This window comes from Aquarana catesbeiana, linkage group LG02 (assembly GCF_042186555.1).
Source record: "Aquarana catesbeiana isolate 2022-GZ linkage group LG02, ASM4218655v1, whole genome shotgun sequence".
In the NCBI taxonomy this organism is placed as follows: domain Eukaryota; kingdom Metazoa; phylum Chordata; class Amphibia; order Anura; family Ranidae; genus Aquarana; species Aquarana catesbeiana.
Window position 1 is genome coordinate 800,732,158 of NC_133325.1, and position 23,550 is coordinate 800,755,707.

General features: G+C 51.2%; 1 protein-coding gene across 6 annotated transcripts in view; it reads right to left on the reverse strand.

Annotated features, from left to right (window-relative positions):
- Positions 1-15,119, reverse strand: part of LOC141129481 (uncharacterized) — a 110,817-nt gene extending 95,698 nt beyond the window's left edge. For 5 of the 6 annotated variants that reach the window (XM_073617535.1, XM_073617534.1, XM_073617537.1 and 2 more), the window contains exon 1: positions 14,952-15,119. In XM_073617535.1, coding sequence (XP_073473636.1) covers positions 14,952-15,090 — 139 coding nt within the window. In that variant the 5' untranslated portion in view covers positions 15,091-15,119. The remainder of the gene's footprint in view (positions 1-14,951) is intronic. The other variant, XM_073617533.1, reaches the window with a different exon arrangement.
- Between the last annotated feature and the right edge of the window lie 8,431 nt (positions 15,120-23,550).

Below are 23,550 nucleotides of genomic sequence, written 5' to 3' on the forward strand. Positions count from 1 at the left end.
CTGCCACTCATCCCAACTCCCCACCAGCACTGCCACTCATCCCAACTCCCCACCAGCACTGCCACTCATCCCACCCCCCTCCAGCACTGCCACTCATCCCACCCCCCTCCAGCGCTGCCACTCATCCCACCCCCCTCCAGCACTGCCACTCATCCCAACTCCCCACCAGCACTGCCACTCATCCCACCCCCCACCAGCACTGCCACTCATCCCAACTCCCCACCAGCACTGCCACTCATCCCAACTCCCCACCAGCACTGCCACTCATCCCACCCCCCACCAGCACTGCCACTCATCCCAACTCCCCACCAGCACTGCCACTCATCCCAACTCCCCACCAGCACTGCCACTCATCCCAACTCCCCACCAGCACTGCCACTCATCCCACCCCCCTCCAGCACTGCCACTCATCCCACCCCCCTCCAGCGCTGCCACTCATCCCACCCCCCTCCAGCACTGCCACTCATCCCAACTCCCCACCAGCACTGCCACTCATCCCAACTTCCCACCAGCACTGCCACTCATCCCAACTTCCCACCAGCACTGACACTCATCCCAACTTCCCACCAGCAATGCCACTAATCCCAACTTCCCACCAGCACTGCCACTCATTCCAACTTCCCACCAGCACTGCCACTCATCCCAACTTCCCACCAGCAATGCCACTAATCCCAACTTCCCACCAGCACTGCCACTCATCCCAACTTCCCACCAGCACTGCCACTCATCCCAACTTCCCACCAGCACTGCCACTCATCCCAACTTCCCACCAGCACTGCCACTCATCCCAACTTCCCACCAGCACTGCCACTCATCCCAACTTCCCACCAGCAATGCCACTAATCCCAACTTCCCACCAGCACTGCCACTCATCCCAACTTCCCACCAGCACTGCCACTCATCCCAACTCCCCACCAGCACTGCCACTCATCCCAACTCCCCACCAGCACTGCCACTCATCCCATTACCCCCACCCACCCACCAAGGAGTAAGAGAATGAATAAAAATAGAGAATACATGGAAGGGAGAGCAAAAGAGGGGAAGGAACAAAGAAAAAGGGAGAAAAAGAATAAGAGAACAAGAAAGATGGCTAGAGAGAGGGATGGGGAAAAAAAACAAGAAATTAGGATAGAGAGAGATAAAAGGGAAAGAAAGGAGAACAAAGAGAAAGAGTGGTACATCCTAAAATGTACCAGAGGGGGTTTTAATACTGTACGAGTGGAAGGGAGTCAGGGAGCGCTAAATGTCCGTGGGTTAGGGGCACAAATTACTTGTCTTGCTATGAAAATAATTTTACTGTTAGGGGTCCCCACACCTTGGGAGATTTTATCAAGGGGTCACGGCACCAGGAGGGTTGAGAACCACTGCTGTAGAGGAAGTTGAGTGATTACTCTATGCGATCCTCCGCTTCCTCTTTTGCTCCTGTGGCTGCCGTGATGTCATTTCCGGCATGCGCCCGGAATGGATGGAAGTGTAATTTTCTGTGCGACTGGTCTCTGGTCCAATCCAGCCAATTGTGTGTCCTCAGACTATGTTTTGGCGCCAATTTTTTGGCGCCAAGCGGTCTGGAGGGGGGTATATAAGGAAGTAATCCTCAGTTACTGTTATGCCACATACACACGACCGGACTTTTCGCACCGAGTCCAGCGGACAATTCGACATTGTCTGGGCTTCATCGGACCTGCAGCTGACTTTTTCGGTCGAAAATCTGACGGACTTTAGATTTGGAACATGTTTCAAATCTTTACGTCGGAACTCCGCCGGACCCAGTTCCTATCGAAAAGTCCGCTTGTCTGTATGCTAGTCCGATGGATGAAAACCGACGCTAGGGCAGCTATTGGCTACTGGCTATCAACTTCCTTATTTTAGTCCGGTGTACGTCATCACGTACGAATCCGTCAGACTTTGGTGTAATCGTGTGTAGCCAAGTCCGGTCATAGTTACATAGTAGGTGAGGTTGAAAAAAAGACACAAGTCCATCAAGTCCAACCTATGTGTGTGATTATGTGTCAGTATTATATTACATATCCCTGTATGTTGCGGTCATTCAGGTGCTTATCTAATAGTTTCTTGAAGCTATCAATGCTCCCCGCTGAGACCACCGCCTGTGGAAGGGAATTCCACATCCTTGCCGCTCTTACATTAAAGAACCCTCTACGTAGTTTAGAGTTAAACCTCTTTTCTTCTAATTTTAATGAGTGGCCACGAGTCTTGTTAAACTCTCTTCTACAAAGAAGTTTTATTTCTATTCTGGGTCCACCAGTACGATAATTGTATAATGAAATCATATCCCCTCTCAAGCGTCTCTTCTCCAGAGAGAATAAGTTCAGTGCTCACAACCTTTCCTCATAACTAAGATCCTCCAGACCCTTTATTAGCTTTGTTGCCCTTCTTTGTACTCGCTCCATTTCCAGTACATCCCTCCTGAGGACTGGTGCCTAGAACTGGACAGCATACTCCAGGTGCGGCCGGACCAGAGTCTTGTAGAGCGGGAGAATTATCGTTTTATCTCTGGCGTTGATCCCTTTTTTTAATGCCAATATTCTGTTTGCTTTGTTAGCAGTAGCTTGGCATTGCATGCCATTGCTGAGCCTATCATCTACTAGGACCCCCAGGTCCTTTTCCATCCTAGATCCCCCCAGAGGTTCTCCCCCCAGTGTATAGATTGCATTCAGATTTTTGCCACCCAAATTATTTTACATTTTTCTACATTGAACCTCATTTGCCATGTAGTTGCCCCTCCCCTATTAATTTGTTCAGATCTTTTTGCAAGGTTTCCACATCCTGCGGAGAAGTTATTGCCCTGCTTAGCTTAGTATTGTCCGCAAATACAGAGATTGAACTGTTTATCCCATCCTCCAGGTCGTTTATGAACAAATTAAATAGGATTGGTCCCAGCACAGAACCCTGGAGGACCCCACTACCCACCCCTGACCATTCTGAGTACTCCCCATTTATCACCACCCTCTGAACTCGCCCTTGTAGCCAGTTTTCAATCCATGTACTCACCCTATGGTCCATGCCAACGGACCTTATTCTGTACAGTAAACGTTTATGGGGAACTGTGTCAAATGCTTTTGCAAAATCCAGATACACCACGTCTACGGGCCTTCCTTTATCTAGATGGCAACTCACCTCCTAATAAGGTTAGTAGATTGGTTTGGCAAGAACGATTCTTCATGAATCCATGCCGATTACTGGTAATGATATCATTCTCATTACTAAAATCTTGTGTATAGTCCCTTATCATCCCCTCCAAGAGTTTACATACTATTGATGTTAGGCTAACTGGTCTGTAATTCCCAGGGATGTATTTTGGGCCCTTTTTAAATATTGGTGCTACATTGGCTTTTCTCGTTGAGAAAGTCTGCCGAAAGTCCGTCGGACCAGTCCAGTCGAAAAGTCCGCTTGTGTGTACGCGGCATTAGGTTGAGTCCATGGAAGGGGGCATGCTGCCTAGGGCGTTGGAAATTACCAGGTAAAGATTAATTTGGACTTTGTTACCTTAGTCTAAATCTAAAACATATATTTTATTGCAAATTTGTTTTTGTGTTTCTTTTTAAGGGAATTTTGGAATACTTTGAGAATCTTTTTGATTCCAAAAGTCTATTTTTCTCCCTTGTTTGCAAATGGAGCAATTATAACCTGATGTTGATATCAAGATCTTGAATGGCTCAAAAAAATATTGAGGTAGGCTCTTATTATTAGTGAGTATGCTTATGCAACCTTCTCCTTTTTTTTCTTTTTTTTTTTGTCCAAATGTTCAAATATTTATTTATACTCATGTTTTCTGCATTTTTGCCTTCAATTCAGGTGGACTTTCTGTTCTTCCCAGTCTATTACCCTTCTCTATGATGCTCCCAAATGGCCCTGCTTGCCTTTCCTCAACTGTTGATGACTGTATTTCTGGAATTTTGAAGGTTGGTGCCGTGGTTAGAACATGCTTACTGTTCACTGTTTATCAGTCTATGATACTAAAATCTCTAGGATTGTTATTTGCTGCTTTGTATTGTATGTCTTTTTTCCAAATTGTGTTTTCTGATTTGTATGTTTCTCTATTATAGTGATCGGTTTATACACACAGAATTTATTGTAACAGAATCTCCTGAAGAAGCCGTGAACGGCGAAACATGTAGAGATACAATTTACTTCCGTTGATATTTGTTACTGATGTACTGTGGTTTTACCTTTTTTTCACATATGTATTTTTAATTCAATATTTTCTATTTTTCTACATTTTGTTTATTTGTGCGCTTTAGAAGTCCCAATTTCTCCTTTTCTATGTTATCTTTGCAATAAGGGATGTGGCGCCAAATTGAGTCTTTCCAACAGACTAGCTCTAAAACTACACTTCTCCTTTATGCTCTGTGGTGGAGAGATTTAGCCTGGAGCTAAGAGCTGTGTGCATGGAAGAGGTCTCTTGTGGAGCTAAGGGCTATCCTTGGGTTTCCCCCTTTCTGTTAAAGAGGAACTGCAGTCTGCTCACATAATTTGTAATAAAAACATCTTTGCCATTCTGAAGCTTCCCTGCAACCACTTTGTGTGTATATATATATATATATATATATATATATATATATATATATATACACTGTGGATTCTGTACTTGCCAAATATGCTGCAGAAATCTTCCTCCACTGAGCCTGGCTGCAGCCATTTTAACTGTGGGCAGCTGAAGCTGCTGCCTGTTCACTTTCACTTCCTGGATTTACACAGACACACAGAGGCACACCTCCAGCTCTGCAGCTCTCATTGGCCCTCTTATGACTCATCCCCCCTCCCTTTCTTGTAAACTCTCACCAGAGTGAGAGAAAAGCTGTGCATGATGTCATAAGCCTAGGAAAATGACCAGACAGGAAACAGGAAGTGGGCTGTATAAGGTATTTACTGGCAGAAAAAAAATGTTTTACTATCCAAAGTTACAACAACAACAACAAGAGCAGAAGATTAAATAGATAGAAAGATGACTGAAGATCCGCTTTAATGAGTCTAGAGCTGAGGTACTATGTGCAGGCCCCCCCCCCCCTTCACCGGAGGAGAGGCCTGGTCCAGAGTTAAGAGTGTGCATTTCCTCTTACACTACGCTAGAGAGGTCTGGTCCAGAGTTAAGGGCCATCTGTGAGTTCCCTTTTACTGCAGAGACGTCTGGTCTTAAAGTGTCATTAAACCCACATCATTAAAAACTCATATCACATTCTGAATTACATACACTTTATACTCACACAGTCACGATAGGGTTCATTTTCTGTATTCTGCAAAAAAACCTGGTTGATCCTGCTGTTTACTGTCCCTTCCTCATTGTCTGTGTTCCCTCTGCAGCCTGAGATTGTCTACAACAGCCGGTGCCACATCAACTGAGCATGCTCCAGTTTCAGATCCTTTCTAAGCTGTTCATTTCCTATTTTTTCTTATCTATGCAGCCTACGTGACTATAGAGTCACACATGTGGGCGCATACAATCTGCATAAATGACCGCCCACTCCCTCCCTCCTCCTCCATGTGGGTGTATACACTCTGCATAAATGACCGCCCACTCCCTCCCTCCTCCTCCATGTGGGGGTATATACTCTGCATAAATGACCACCCACTCCCTCCCTCCTCCTCCATGTGGGCGTATACACTCTGCATAAATGACCGCCCACTCCCTCCCTCCTCCTCCGTGTGGGAGTATACACTCTGCATAAATGACCGCCCACTCCCTCCCTCCTCCTCCATGTGGGTGTATACACTCTGCATAAATGACCGCCCACTCCCTCCCTCCTCCTCCGTGTGGGAGTATACACTCTGCATAAATGACCGCCCACTCCCTCCCTCCTCCTCGGTGTGGGAGTATACACTCTGCATAAATGACCGCCCACTCCCTCCCTCCTCCTCCATGTGGGCGTATACACTCTGCATAAGTGACCGCCCACTCCCTCCCTCCTCCTCCATGTGGGAATATATACTCTGCATAAATGACTGCACACTGCCTTCCTCCTCCTCCATGTGGGCGTATATACTCTGCATAAATGACCGCCCACTCCCTCCCTCCTCCTCCATGTGGGCGTATATACTCTGCATAAATGACCGCCCACTCCCTCCCTCCTCCTCCATGTGGGTGTACACACTCTGCATAAATGACCGCCCACTCCCTCCCTCCTCCTCCATGTGGGTGTACACACTCTGCATAAATGACCGCCCACTCCCTCCCTCCTCCTCCATGTGGGCGTATACACTCTGCATAAATGACCGCCCACTCCCTCCCTCCTCCTCCGTGTGGGAGTATACACTCTGCATAAATGACCGCCCACTCCCTCCCTCCTCCTCCATGTGGGTGTATACACTCTGCATAAATGACCGCCCACTCCCTCCCTCCTCCTCCGTGTGGGAGTATACACTCTGCATAAATGACCGCCCACTCCCTCCCTCCTCCTCCATGTGGGTGTATACACTCTGCATAAATGACCGCCCACTCCCTCCCTCCTCCTCCATGTGGGAATATATACTCTGCATAAATGACTGCACACTGCCTTCCTCCTCCTCCATGTGGGCGTATATACTCTGCATAAATGACCGCCCACTCCCTCCTCCTCCTCCATGTGGGCGTATATACTCTGCATAAATGACCGCCCACTCCCTCCTCCTCCTCCATGTGGGTGTATACACTCTGCATAAATGACCGCCCACTCCCTCCCTCCTCCTCCATGTGGGAATATATACTCTGCATAAATGACTGCACACTGCCTTCCTCCTCCTCCATGTGGGCGTATATACTCTGCATAAATGACCGCCCACTCCCTCCTCCTCCTCCATGTGGGTGTATACACTCTGCATAAATGACCGCCCACTCCCTCCCTCCTCCTCCATGTGGGTGTACACACTCTGCATAAATGACCGCCCACTCCCTCCCTCCTCCTTCATGTGGGCGTATACACTCTGCATAAGTGACCGCCCACTCCCTCCCTCCTCCTCCATGTGGGTGTATACACTCTGCATAAATGACTGCACACTCCCTCCCTCCTCCTCCATGTGGGTGTATTCACTCTGCATAAATGACTGCACACTCCCTCCCTCCTCCTCCATGTGGGTGTACACACTCTGCATAAATGACCGCCCACTCCCTCCCTCCTCCTCCATGTGGGCGTATACACTCTGCATAAGTGACCGCCCACTCCCTCCCTCCTCCTCCTCCATGTGGGTGTACACACTCTGCATAAATGACCGCCCACTCCCTCCCTCCTCCTCCTCCATGTGGGCGTATACACTCTGCATAAGTGACCGCCCACTCCCTCCCTCCTCCTCCATGTGGGTGTATACACTCTGCATAAATGACTGCACACTCCCTCCCTCCTCCTCCATGTGGGTGTATACACTCTGCATAAATGACTGCACACTCCCTCCCTCCTCCTCCATGTGGGTGTACACACTCTGCATAAATGACCGCCCACTCCCTCCCTCCTCCTCCATGTGGGCGTATACACTCTGCATAAGTGACCGCCCACTCCCTCCCTCCTCCTCCTCCTCCATGTGGGTGTACACACTCTGCATAAATGACCGCCCACTCCCTCCCTCCTCCTCCTCCATGTGGGCGTATACACTCTGCATAAGTGACCGCCCACTCCCTCCCTCCTCCTCCATGTGGGTGTATACACTCTGCATAAATGACCGCCCACTCCCTCCCTCCTCCTCCATGTGGGTGTATACACTCTGCATAAATGACCGCCCACTCCCTCCCTCCTCCTCCGTGTGGGAGTATACACTCTGCATAAATGACCGCCCACTCCCTCCCTCCTCCTCCATGTGGGTGTATACACTCTGCATAAATGACCGCCCACTCCCTCCCTCCTCCTCCATGTGGGAATATATACTCTGCATAAATGACTGCACACTGCCTTCCTCCTCCTCCATGTGGGCGTATATACTCTGCATAAATGACCGCCCACTCCCTCCTCCTCCTCCATGTGGGCGTATATACTCTGCATAAATGACCGCCCACTCCCTCCTCCTCCTCCATGTGGGTGTATACACTCTGCATAAATGACCGCCCACTCCCTCCCTCCTCCTCCATGTGGGAATATATACTCTGCATAAATGACTGCACACTGCCTTCCTCCTCCTCCATGTGGGCGTATATACTCTGCATAAATGACCGCCCACTCCCTCCTCCTCCTCCATGTGGGTGTATACACTCTGCATAAATGACCGCCCACTCCCTCCCTCCTCCTCCATGTGGGTGTACACACTCTGCATAAATGACCGCCCACTCCCTCCCTCCTCCTCCATGTGGGCGTATACACTCTGCATAAGTGACCGCCCACTCCCTCCCTCCTCCTCCATGTGGGTGTATACACTCTGCATAAATGACTGCACACTCCCTCCCTCCTCCTCCATGTGGGTGTATTCACTCTGCATAAATGACTGCACACTCCCTCCCTCCTCCTCCATGTGGGTGTACACACTCTGCATAAATGACCGCCCACTCCCTCCCTCCTCCTCCATGTGGGCGTATACACTCTGCATAAGTGACCGCCCACTCCCTCCCTCCTCCTCCTCCATGTGGGTGTACACACTCTGCATAAATGACCGCCCACTCCCTCCCTCCTCCTCCTCCATGTGGGCGTATACACTCTGCATAAGTGACCGCCCACTCCCTCCCTCCTCCTCCATGTGGGTGTATACACTCTGCATAAATGACTGCACACTCCCTCCCTCCTCCTCCATGTGGGTGTATACACTCTGCATAAATGACTGCACACTCCCTCCCTCCTCCTCCATGTGGGTGTACACACTCTGCATAAATGACCGCCCACTCCCTCCCTCCTCCTCCATGTGGGCGTATACACTCTGCATAAGTGACCGCCCACTCCCTCCCTCCTCCTCCTCCTCCATGTGGGTGTACACACTCTGCATAAATGACCGCCCACTCCCTCCCTCCTCCTCCTCCATGTGGGCGTATACACTCTGCATAAGTGACCGCCCACTCCCTCCCTCCTCCTCCATGTGGGTGTATACACTCTGCATAAATGACTGCACACTCCCTCCCTCCTCCTCCTCCTCCATGTGGGCATATACAATCTGCATAAGTGACCGCCCACTCCCTACCTCCTCCTCCATGTGGGCGTATACACTCTGCATAAATGACCGCCCACTCCCTCCCTCCTTTTTTTTTTATTGCATTTTAGTGTAAATATGAGATCTGAGATCTTTTTGACCTCAGATCTCATATTTAAGAGGTCCTGTCATGCTTTTTTTCTATTACAAGGGATGTTTACATTTCTTGTAATAGGAATAAAAGTGACCCAAAGTTTTTTTTTTTTAAAGGACAGTGTAAAAATAAAAAATAAAATAAATAAGAAAAAAAAAAATTTTAAAGCTCCCTGTCCCACCGAGCTTGCGCACAAAAGTGAACGCATACGTGAGTAGCGCACGCTTATGAAAACGGTGTTCAAACCACACGTGAGGTATCGCTGCGATCCTTAGAGCGAGAGCAATAATTCTAGCACTAGACCTCCTCTGTAACTCAAAACTGGTAAACTGTAGAAATTTTTTAACGTCGCCTATGGAGATTTTTAAGGGTAAAAGTTTGTCGCCATTCCACGAGCGGGCGCAATTTTGAAGCGTGACATGTTGGGTATCAGCGTAACATTATCTTTCACAATATGAAAAAAAAAAAAATGGGCTAACTTTACTGTTGTCTTATTTTTTAATTCAAAAAGTGTATTTCTTCCAAAAAAAAAATTGCATTTGTAAGACCGCTGTGCAAATACGGTGTGACGTAAAGTATTGCAACAACCGCCATTTTATTCTCTAGGGTGTTAGAAAAAAAACTAATATATATATATATATATTAAGGCTGTTGAAATTAATCGTAACACATTGATGCATCGCGATTCGACCATACACGATGCGGCATCGATGTTACGACTGGAGTAATCGATGTTTTGATGACGTCATCCTCGCGCCGCGTTAAGCCCCGCCTCCGCGACCGAACGGAGCCGAAAGCAGCCGAAGAGCCGTGGGAGTAAGCCACGCCGGCTTTTCCCGCTTGCTGCCCCTGACTGACGTCATCCCCCTGCTGCCCTACGTCGAGAAGCGACACTGTGTGCACGATGGCGAGGACATGGAGCTGCTGCTGCTAAGAGTGGCGGCGGCCGGCTTGTGGAGCACGGAGCTCCGAAGAGGAGAGTGGAGCCGCAGCATATCAAGCCAGGTATGACGGAGGCATAGCCAGGTGAGGGGGGCACGGGGAGGACACCGAGGGGGGTGGACGTGTTAAGGGAGGTGCCAGACTGTCCTATCCAAGATGATCAATACCCCGCCGCCCTCACCACTAACCTGTCCCCATATAATACTGTTACCATAGCGCTCACCTACTCAGTGTCACCATGGACCAATTCCCATACCATCTCTTGTAGTATGTCTGCAGTCTCTGATCATCTCCTGTACTATGTCTGCAGTCTCTGATCATCTCCTGTACTATGTCTGCAGTCTCTGATCATCTCCTGTACTATGTCTGCAGTCTCTGATCATCTCCTGTACTATGTCTGCAGTCTCTGATCATCTCCTGTACTATGTCTGCAGTCTCTGATCATCTCCTGTACTATGTCTGCAGTCTCTGATCATCTCCTGTACTATGTCTGCAGTCTCTGATCATCTCCTGTATCATGTCTGCAGTCTCTGATCATCTCCTGTATCATGTCTGCAGTCTCTGATCATCTCCTGTATCATGTCTGCAGTCTCTGATCATCTCCTGTATCATGTCTGCAGTCTCTGATCATCTCCTGTATCATGTCTGCAGTCTCTGATCATCTCCTGTATCATGTCTGCAGTCTCTGATCATCTCCTGTATCATGTCTGCAGTCTCTGATCATCTCCTGTATCATGTCTGCAGTCTCTGATCATCTCCTGTATCATGTCTGCAGTCTCTGATCATCTCCTGTATCATGTCTGCAGTCTCTGATCATCTCCTGTATCATGTCTGCAGTCTCTGACCATCTCCTGTATCATGTCTGCAGTCTCTGACCATCTCCTGTATCATGTCTGCAGTCTCTGACCATCTCCTGTATCATGTCTGCAGTCTCTGACCATCTCCTGTACTATGTCTGCAGTCTCTTACCATCTCCTGTAGCCATTTGGGGGCAGTGTGGAGCTCCTCGTCTGCTGTGTTTACACTTTGCTACATGCAGGAAGTGTTGTCTTTTTTTTAAGAACAGATAAAATTTAAAAAATAGAGTTCTTCTGACTACTTTAATTTTTTGGATGAAAACCGTGTGCAGTAATCATGATGCATCGCGGAATCAAATCGAATCGTGGACCGAATAATCGTAATCGAATCGTGAGGCCAGTGAAGATGCTCACCCCTAATATATATATATATATATATATATATATATATATATATATATATATATAAAATGTTTGGGGGTTCTAAGTAATTTTCAAGGAAAAAAAATTATTTTAACTTGTAAACACCAAGTCTGAAAAATAGGCCCGGTCCTTAAGCAGTTAAAGCGGCGCCTATGGAGATTTTTAAGTACCGTAGTTTGGCGCCATTCCACGAGCGGGTGCAATTTTAAAGTGTGACATGTTAGGTGTCTATTTACTCGGCGTAACATCATCTTTCACATTATATTAGAAAACTGGGGTCTAATCGGCTTCAAAAAAAGGTTCACGGGACAGAGCACTGGTGTGTGACATTCGCCAATTATTATTTGCTATGGTCTTCCTCATTCCCCTCCCGGGCCAATCAGGAAGCGGGTCCTAAGACCCGGCCCCAGGAGGAGGAGCCGCCGCTCGTTGCCCGGAGGAAGCGTACCCTAGATGGGGTAAGGGGGGGGGGGGGGGGAGTCTGAATCAATTTATTATTCCTTTTTACCTCACAGGTTTTCATTATTAATAGTTTACATATTTTCATTATTAATCACTTACACTTGTCACTTTATTCACCTTGCAGTTAGGTATTCACTTATTGAAATTTATTATTATTAGCCATTGATTACTCCATGATGATGCATCACAATTGATGTGGTGAGAGATTGTTTCCATTCATCATTCGGTTTTATCAATACCACTCTGGGATTTGCACTTTTATGTTGAACAGCTGACATATTAACCCATCAGAGTCTTACAGTGGTTCAAGATTTATTAATTTATACTGCCGTATACTCCCACCGTGGTTGGGGGATATTTAATTATACCCACTATCAGCAGCGCCACTATCCCTCGTTGTTTTATTATGGGGGGGGGATGGTTTGCCATCCTCCCCCCAAATAAAAATACCTCCAGCCATCACTGGTACTAAGTAGGCAAAAAACAGGCGCAAGATGGGTGCTAATCAGGGGCGGACTGACCACTCGGGGGCACTGCTCGAGGGCCCGGGTTCAGGGGGGCCCCCCATGAGCGGCTCTGTCTGCCCCTGGCGCTAATAGACATAAACTGGGTGCAAGATAGGCGCTAAGGACTGACCAATTGGGGCACTTGCCGGGTTCAGGGGGGGCCCCCCATGAGCAGCTCTGTCCATCCCTGCAGCTAATAGACACAAATTAGGTTTAAAATAGGCGCTAATCGGGGCAGACTGACCATTCAGGGGCACTGCCCGAGGGCCCGGGTTCAGGGGGGCCCCCATGAGTGGCTCAGTCCACCCCTGCCACTAATAGACAAAAACTGGGTGCAAGATAGGTGCTAATCAGGGGCGGACTGACCATTTGGGGACACTGCCCGAGGGCCTGGGTTCAGGGGGGGGCCCCATGAGTGGCTCTGTCCGCCCCTGCCGCTAATAGACACAAGATAGGTGCTAATCAGGGGCGGACTGACCACTCGGGGGGCAATGCCCGAGGGCACGGGTTCAGGGAGGCCCCATGAGTGGCTCAGTCCGCCCCTGCTGCTAATAGACACAAGATAGGTGCTAATCAGGGGCGGACTGACCATTTGGGGGCATTGCCCGAGGGCCCGGGTTCAGGGGGGGGCCCAATGAGCGGCTCAGTCCGCCCCTGTCGCTAATAGACACAAGATAGGTGCTAATCAGGGGCGGACTGACCATTTGGGGGCATTGCCCGAGGGCCCGGGTTCAGGGGGGGCCCCATGAGTGGCTCTGTCCGCCCCTGCCGCTAATAGACACAAGATAGGTGCTAATCAGGGGCGGACTGACCACTCGGGGGGCAATGCCCGAGGGCCCGGGTTCAGGGGGGCCCCATGAGTGGCTCAGTCCGCCCCTGCTGCTAATAGACACAAGATAGGTGCTAATTAGGGGCGGACTGACCATTTGGGGGCATTGCCCGAGGGCCCGGGTTCAGGGGGGGGGCCCAATGAGCGGCTCAGTCAGCCCCTGTCGCTAATAGACACAAGATAGGTGCTAATCAGGGGCGGACTGACCATTTGGGGGCATTGCCCGAGGGCCCGGGTTCAGGGGGGGGCCCCATGAGTGGCTCTGTCCGCCCCTGCCGCTAATAGACACAAGATAGGTGCTAATCAGGGGCGGACTGACCACTCGGGGGGCAATGCCCGAGGGCCCGGGTTCAGGGGGGCCCCATGAGTGGCTCAGTCCGCCCCTGCTGCTAATAGACACAAGATAGGTGCTAATCAGGGGCGGACTGACCATTTGGGGGCATTGCCCGAGGGCCCGGGTTCAGGGGGGGGGCCCAATGAGCGGCTCAGTCCGCCCCTGTCGCTAATAGACACAAGATAGGTGCTAATCAGGGGCGGACTGACCATTTGGGGGCATTGCCCGAGGGCCCGGGTTCAGGGGGGGGGCCCAATGAGCGGCTCAGTCTGCCCCTGTCGCTAATAGACACAAGATAGGTGCTAATCAGGGGCGGACTGACCATTTGGGGGCATTGCCCGAGGGCCTGGGTTCAGGGGGGCCCCCCATGAGCGGCTCAGTCCGCCCCTGCTGCTAATAGACACAAACTGGGTGCAAAATAGGCGCTAATCGACCAGCATGCACCGCCCGTTCTATCCCCGATCTCGCGCATGGGCAGTAAACAGAAATCGTAGCGCCGTCAACAGCTCGGGTTGCCATCACAACGGGCGGCGTCGTAGGAAGCCCCGCCCCGTTGTGATGGCAACGGAGATAAGCAAGACGTCACGTCGGTTGAAATCCCGGGAGATTTCGCGGCGGCTCTCCGCACTGACTCCTGCGATGAACGACAGGAGACCCCAGGAGGCAGTGCGGCGATCAGAGGAAATGACGCGAATCCCCGCCCACAGCCGCAGGGACCGAACACAGGCCGGGCCACTTATCCTAAGGTAGGAAAAAAAAAAAAAAGAATAATAATAAAGGTCCATATAGCACTCGGTGCTATATTTAGAAGCCACGGAGCGAAAGTTTAAAAAATGAGTGAACATCCGCTTTAAGTGTAAAATAGGCGCTAATCAGGGGGCGGACTGACCATTCGGGGGCACTGCCCGAGGGCCCGGGTTCAGGGGGGGCCCCCCATGAGCGGATCTGTCCGTCCCTGCAGCTAATAGACACAAATTAAGTGTAAAATAGGCGCTAATCGGGGCGGACTGACCATTCGGGGGCACTGCCCGAGGGCCCGGGTTCAGGGGGGGGCCCCACGAGTGGCTCTGTCCGCCCCTGCCGCTAACAGACACAAACTTGGTGCAAGATAGGCGCTAATTCCGGTATTCTGGTGTCAGTGGCTGCAGCTCCGAGAACGAGGAACAATCCGACAGTCACAATTCATCCTCCGCACATTGCGGATCGTCAGATAATGCCTCCGGTGATCTGCGCATGCGCCGTCACGCCAGCTCATCGAGGAAATCAGCTGGATCGACGCTAACGTAATGCGCATGCGCAGATCATCGGATGCGCTTTTCAATAGAACATCGGATGCGCCTCTCACTTGGAGATCGGATAATGGGGGGTCTAGAGGGCGGGGCTCCGTACAGATGGGGGAGGGTGAGGGAGGTGATGGGGCCGGGGCCGCAGGAAGCGGATATAATATGTAGAGAGCAGCGGGCGCTCCACTCACCCAAGCACACGGCGCCCAGCAGGAGGAAGGGGGTGAGCGGAGTTCCGGTCGGGTACTTCCGGTTCCTATTCCACCAAAACATCGGAGATCGCTGAAGAGCGGAGCCCAGTAACAGCCCGGTTCCAACTCTGGTAAACATCGCTCTGTCCTGATTGGTTCCCGCGGTGACAGCTGGCCAATCCCGTCCCAGAGTACAGCTCCTCCTACCACCACAGCCAATCAAAACGGCCTGGTAGAAAAGCTGAGTGCGTGCGTCAAAACCAGATGTCAACACTTGGAGATGGGCGTGTACGTTATCATTTGTTGGATATACTCAGTGATGGGCGTGTACATTACAGTGATTGGATATACTCAGTGATGGGCGTGTACATTACAGTGATTGGATATACTCAGTGATGGGCGTGTACATTACAGTGATTGGATATACTCAGTGATGGGCGTGTATAATCTCATTGGGTGCGTCCATATAGTATTGGATTCTACCCAGTGATAAGGGCGTGTACATTAGTTATGGGGGCGTGTATATTACAGTGATTGGATTATACGCAGTGATGGGCGTGTAATATAAAGTAGGGGCGTGGTTACAATCCCAAATTTGTGTTTCTCTTTCGCTTTCACTAGGGGGAAAAAAAAAAAACATCAAAAACAGCAGTGCGTTAAATTGAATGCAGATGAATTTCTGATGTGGTTTTTTTTTTTATTTGTTATTTTTTTGATTTGTGTTTTTTTTTTTTTTTTTATGCCACCGTTGCGTTTTCCCCATATCACTCATAGGATGCGATTATTTTATTTTTTAAATGCGATTTCCAGCGCAACTATTTAGTGCAACTTCATTGTGACTTTTCACAGAAGTCCCCATCAGCATTAACAATTCACATCAGCCGCGTCTCCGGAGTCGCACAACTTACAGTAGAGCTCAGACTTGACACGCTCAATGGATCGAAGTCGCACCAAAAATAGGGCAGGCACCTTTTACAAGTTGCTGCCACCTTTAAGACGCGCCGGTTTGAACGGGCACCACTGAAAAGCACGCGCTGCGACTTGTGTTTGTGTGACTTTGATGTCCAAAGTCGCACGACAAGCCGCCTATCATTATGGCAGCAGCTAGCTGCCATAACCCCGGTATCCCCGTTTTCGGTCGGCTACAAGATAAAAGTGGTCTCTGCGGCAGATTCGCCGCAAGATCACTTTTATCAGCGACAGGAAAGGGCCACCCCCACTCCTGCTGCGATCCGGTGCCCCACCGCCGCTTACCGGAGGCGGAGGCGATCAGATCCTTCCCGTGGCTGGGTATGGAAAAGAGTGAGGGGAAGATGGCCCCGACTCCATGACACTGCAGGGCGGAAGAGACGTCAAAACGTCACTTCCACCCATAGCTCTTAAAGGGACTTTTTTTTTTTTCATTTTTTTAAATGACAATTTTTTTTTTTTTTTATTGCATTTTAGTATAAATATGAGAAGTGAAGTCTTTTTGACCCCCAGATCTCATATTTAAGAGGACCTGTCATGCTTTTTTCTATTACAAGGGATGTTTACATTCCTTGTAATAGGAATAAAAGTGACCCTTTTTTTTTTTTTTTTTTAAACAGTGTAAAAATAAAAAAGCAAATACAGCCTCACCAGCGCCCATCAAATGCAGCCTCACCAGCGCCCATCAAATGCAGCCTCACCAGCGCCCATCAAATGCAGCCTCACCAGCGCCCATCAACACAGCCTCACCAGCGCCCATCAAATGCAGCCTCACCAGCGCCCATCAAATGCAGCCTCACCAGCGCCCATCAACACAGCCTCACCAGCGCCCATCAAATGCAGCCTCACCAGCGCCCATCAAATGCAGCCTCACCAGCGCCCATCAAATACAGCCTCACCAGCGCCCATCAAATGCAGCCTCACCAGCGCCCATCAAATGCAGCCTCACCAGCGCCCATCAAATGCAGCCTCACCAGCGCCCATCAAATGCAGCCTCACCAGCGCCCATCAACACAGCCTCACCAGCGCCCATCAAATGCAGCCTCACCAGCGCCCATCAAATGCAGCCTCACCAGCGCCCATCAAATGCAGCCTCACCAGCGCCCATCAAATGCAGCCTCACCAGCGCCCATCAAATGCAGCCTCACCAGTGCCCATCAAATGCAGCCTCACCAGCGCCCATCAAATGCAGCCTCACCAGCGCCCATCAAATGCAGCCTCACCAGCGCCCATCAAATGCAGCCTCACCAGCGCCCATCAACACAGCCTCACCAGCGCCCATCAAATGCAGCCTCACCAGCGCCCATCAAATGCAGCCTCACCAGCGCCCATCAACACAGCCTCACCAGCGCCCATCAAATGCAGCCTCACCAGCGCCCATCAAATGCAGCCTCACCAGCGCCCATCAAATACAGCCTCACCAGCGCCCATCAAATGCAGCCTCACCAGCGCCCATCAAATGCAGCCTCACCAGCGCCCATCAAATGCAGCCTCACCAGCGCCCATCAAATGCAGCCTCACCAGCGCCCATCAAATGCAGCCTCACCAGCGCCCATCAACACAGCCTCACCAGCGCCCATCAAATGCAGCCTCATCAGCGCCCATCAAATTCAGCCTCACCAGCGCCCATCAAATACAGCCTCACCAGCGCCCATCAAATACAGCCTCACCAGCGCCCATCAACACAGCCTCACCAGCGCCCATCAAATGCAGCCTCACCAGCGCCCATCAAATGCAGCCTCACCAGCGCCCATCAACACAGCCTCACCAGCGCCCATCAAATGCAGCCTCACCAGCGCCCATCAAATGCAGCCTCACCAGCGCCCATTAAATGCAGCCTCACCAGCGCCCATCAACACAGCCTCACCAGCGCCCATCAACACAGCCTCACCAGCGCCCATCAACACAGCCTCACCAGCGCCCATCAAATGCAGCCTCACCAGCGCCCATCAAATGCAGCCTCACCAGCGCCCAGCAAATGCAGCCTCACCAGCGCCCATCAACACAGCCTCACCAGTGCCCATCAAATGCAGCCTCACCAGTGTCCATCAAATGCAGCCTCACCAGCGCCCATCAAATGCAGCCTCACCAGCGCCCATCAATACAGCCTCACCAGCGCCCATCAATACAGCCTCACCAGCACCCATCAAATGCAGCCTCACCAGCACCCATCAAATGCAGCCTTACCAGCGCCCATCAATACAGCCTTACCAGCGCCCATCAATACAGCCTCACCAGCGCCCATCAATACAGCCTCACCAGTGCCCATCAAATGCAGCCTCACCAGCGCCCATCAACACAGCCTCACCAGTGCCCATCAAATGCAGCCTCACCAGTGCCCATTAAATGCAGCCTCACCAGTGCCCATCAAATGCAGCCTCACCAGCACCCATCAAATGCAGCCTTACCAGCGCCCATCAAATGCAGCCTTACCAGCGTCCATTAATACAGCCTTACCAGCGCCCATCAATACAGCCTCACCAGTGCCCATCAAATGCAGCCTCACCAGTGCCCATCAAATGCAGCCTTACCAGCGCCCATCAAATGCAGCCTCACCAGTGCCCATCAAATGCAGCCTCACCAGCGCCCATCAAATGCAGCCTCACCAGCGCCCATCAATTGCAGCCTCACCAGCGCCCATCAAATGCAGCCTCACCAGCGCCCATCAAATGCAGCCTCACAGGCGCTCATCAATACAGCCTCACCAGCGCTCATCAATACAGCCTCACCAGCGCCCATCTTGATAAAGGCATAAAAATCTACAACTACATGTAAAAGAATTATTATTATTTTTTAATTTTTTTTACTATTTTGGGACCATTTCCTTTCATAATAAAACAAAGTCAGTAGATATCCATTACCATTAACCACCAAATGAAAGCCAAATCCGTCCTAATAAAGTGCGGTATAATTCACCCAGATACATGAAGTGGTTGGGATGATATGTACAGATTTACTAACACGTGTCAAAGTTGGGTTCGAGCGTTTGCGATTGTTTTGACCCTGGTCATGAAGGGGTTAAATCTGATGCCTCGGGGGGGGACAACAAGGCTCAGTGTAATTTCAAAACCTAGCAATTCCTATAAAACTGAATACAGAACGGATAATCCCGTATTGATAACATGGTTCCTACTGGATGAATTATCAGCAAACACCAGCAGGGGGAGCTGTGTGCTGATTTCTCACTGACATGAAAAGAGATACAAAGTAACAGTCCAACTTTTAGAGAAGATCGCAACATAAAGATCACAACATAAAGTGTAACTAAAGGTTTTTTTTTAGTGTTGGATGGAGTGGAGAAGAATTAGAACCCCTGTCTGTTTTTTTTTGTATTGCTGTCTGTGTCCCCGTTACGGAAATTCACCCTGTTTTTCATGTTTACCGTTATTAATAAACGTGAAAGTGAAAGAAAATCCCAAAGAACAGTAATAGAGGGCGAATCTTCCAATGGGGTGACCACCAGGGATTCCCTCACTTTGCAGGAATGTCCCCTCTCACTTCCTGTTGTGACCATGGGGACAGGAAGTGAAGGGAAATCTCCCCTAGGAGGCACAGATTGCAAAAAAAAAAAAAAAATTGTATCAAATACGTACCGTCATTTTCTATTCCTGATGCCAAACCATGACAGAGCTCACAGGGGGGCTGCCATGTTGGCGTCAGGAAAAAAAAAAAGGATCCAAAATGGGAATCCAAAAGTTAGTTGTACCTTAACCCTTGCAGTGCTGGGACAGCCCCGGGATTTATGTTTTCTCCGGAGCCCTAAAATAGTAATAAACCCTCCGAGTGGTTTTCTTTTTTTTTTGTTCCATAAAATTACCAATCCTCAGTAAACTATTTGTTATAATTCTAATGCCTTTAAATGTATACATTATATATTAAAGTCGAGCTCTCGACAATTTTTTTTTAAACAGCCCCTCCCCCCTTCAGCACGGGTTTAAAACCACACAAAAAAAACAGCACTGCTGCTTCCGTAACTGTGGCCTGCAGTACCGCTTCTCTGTCACTAGATGTCCTCAGTCTTCCTAAATGACGCTCAACGCCACTCTGCAATAATCAGCCTGAGCCCTGCAGGGGGCGTCACCACGTCGCTTGTATTTGCAGAGTTATATATATATATAAAAATACACTCACCGGACACTTTATTAGGTACACCTTGCTAGTAGCAGGCTGGACCCCCTTTATTAGGACCCCCTTACTAGTAGTGGGTTGGACCCCCTTTGGCCTTCATTCTTGGTGGCATAGATACAACAAGGTGTTGGAAACGTTCCTCAGATTTTACTCCATAGTGACATGATAACATCACACAGTTGCTGCAGGTTTGTTGGCTGCACATCCATGATGCCAATCTCCCGTTACACCACATCCCAAAGGTGCTCTATTGGATGAGATGTGGTGAGTGTGGAGGCCATTGGAGTACAGGGACCTCATTGTCCAGTGGTGAGATGATTGGAGCTTTGTGACATGGTGCATTATCCTGCTGGAAGGAGCCATCAGAAGATGGGGACACTGTAGTCATAAAGGGATGGACATGGTCAGCAACAATACTCAGGTACCCCATCCCCCACCACCATTACACCCCCACCACCAGCCTGAACCGGTGATATCCCATCCCCCACACCATTACACCCCCACCACCAACCTGAACCGGTGATACCCCATCCCCCACACCATTACACCCCCATCACCAGCCTGAACCGGTGATACCCCATCCCCCACACCATTACACCCCCACCACCAGTCTGAACCGGTGATATCCCATCCCCCACACCATTACACCCCCACCACCAGCCTGAACCAGTGATATCCCATCCCCCACACCATTACACCCCCACCACCAGTCTGAACCGGTGATATCCCATCCCCCACACCATTACACCCCCACCACCAGCCTGAACCAGTGATACCCCATCCCCCACACCATTACACCCCCACCACCAGCCTGAACCGGTGATACCCCATCCCCCACACCATTACACCCCCACCACCAGCCTGAACCGATGATACCCCATCCCCCACACCATTACACCCCCACCACCAGCCTGAACCGGTGATATCCCATCCCCCACACCATTACACCCCCACCACCAGCCTGAACCGGTGATACTCCATCCCCCACACCATTACACCCCCACCACCAGCCTGAACCGGTGATACCCCATCCCCCACACCATTACACCCCCCACCACCAGTCTGAACCGGTGATATCCCATCCCCCACACCATTACACCCCCACCACCAGCCTGAACCGGTGATACCCCATCCCCCACACCATTACACTCCCACCACCAGCCTGAACCGGTGATACCCCATCCCCCACACCATTACACCCCCCACCACCAGTCTGAACCGGTGATATCCCATCCCCCACACCATTACACCCCCACCACCAGCCTGAACCGGTGATACCCCATCCCCCACACCATTACACCCCCACCACCAGCCTGAACCAGTGATATCCCATCCCCCACACCATTACACCCCCACCACCAGCCTGAACCGGTGATACCCCATCCCCCACACCATTACACCCCCACCACCAGCCTGAACCAGTGATATCCCATCCCCCACACCATTACACCCCCACCACCAGCCTGAACCGGTGATACCCCATCCCCCACACCATTACACCCCCACCACCAGCCTGAACCGGTGATACCCCATCCCCCACACCATTACACTCCCACCACCAGTCTGAACCGGTGATACTCCATCCCCCACACCATTACACCCCCACCACCAGCCTGAACCGGTGATACCCCATCCCCCACACCATTACACCCCCACCACCAGCCTGAACCAGTGATATCCCATCCCCCACACCATTACACCCCCACCACCAGCCTGAACCGGTGATACCCCATCCCCCACACCATTACACCCCCACCACCAGCCTGAACCGGTGATACCCCATCCCCCACACCATTACACCCCCACCACCAGCCTGAACCGGTGATATCCCATCCCCCACACCATTACACCCCCACCACCAGCCTGAACCGGTGATATCCCATCCCCCACACCATTACACCCCCACCACCAGCCTGAACCGGTGATATCCCATCCCCCACACCATTACACCCCCACCACCAGCCTGAACCAGTGATATCCCATCCCCCACACCATTACACCCCCACCACCAGCCTGAACCGGTGATACCCCATCCCCCACACCATTACACCCCCACCACCAGCCTGAACCGGTGATACCCCATCCCCCACACCATTACACCCCCACCACCAGCCTGAACCGGTGATATCCCATCCCCCACACCATTACACCCCCACCACCAGCCTGAACCGGTGATATCCCATCCCCCACACCATTACACCCCCACCACCAGCCTGAACCGGTGATATCCCATCCCCCACACCATTACACCCCCACCACCAGCCTGAACCAGTGATATCCCATCCCCCACACCATTACACCCCCCACCACCAGCCTGAACCGGTGATATCCCATCCCCCACACCATTACACCCCCACCACCAGCCTGAACCGGTGATATCCCATCCCCCACACCATTACACCCCCACCACCAGCCTGAACCGGTGATATCCCATCCCCCACACCATTACACCCCCCACCACCAGCCTGAACCGGTGATACCCCATCCCCCACACCATTACACCCCCACCACCAGCCTGAACCGGTGATATCCCATCCCCCACACCATTACACCCCCACCACCAGCCTGAACCGGTGATACCCCATCCCCCACACCATTACACCTCCACCACCAGCCTGAACCGGTGATACCCCATCCCCCACACCATTACACCCCCACCACCAGCCTGAACCGGTGATACCCCATCCCCCCACACCATTACACCCCCACCACCAGCCTGAACCGGTGATACCCCATCCCCCACACCATTACACCCCCACCACCAGCCTGAACCGGTGATACCCCATCCCCCACACCATTACACCCCACCACCAGCCTGAACCGGTGATACCCCATCCCCCACACCATTACACCCCCCACCACCAGCCTGAACCGGTGATATCCCATCCCCCACACCATTACACCTCCACCACCAGCTTGAACCGGTGATATCCCATCCCCCACACCATTACACCCCCAGCACCAGCCTGAACCGGTGATATCCCATCCCCCACACCATTACACCCCCACCACCAGCCTGAACCAGTGATATCCCATCCCCCACACCAATACACCCCCACCACCAGCCTGAACCGGTGATACCCCATCCCCCACACCATTACACCCCCACCACCAGCCTGAACCAGTGATATCCCATCCCCCACACCATTACACCCCCCACCACCAGCCTGAACCGGTGATATCCCATCCCCCACACCATTACACCCCCACCACCAGCCTGAACCGGTGATATCCCATCCCCCACACCATTACACCCCCCACCACCAGCCTGAACCGGTGATACCCCATCCCCCACACCATTACACCTCCACCACCAGCCTGAACCGGTGATACTCCATCCCCCACACCATTACACCCCCACCACCAGCCTGAACCGGTGATACCCCATCCCCCACACCATTACACCCCCACCACCAGCCTTAACCGGTGATATCCCATCCCCCACACCATTACACCCCCACCTCCAGCCTGAACCGGTGATATCCCATCCCCCACACCATTA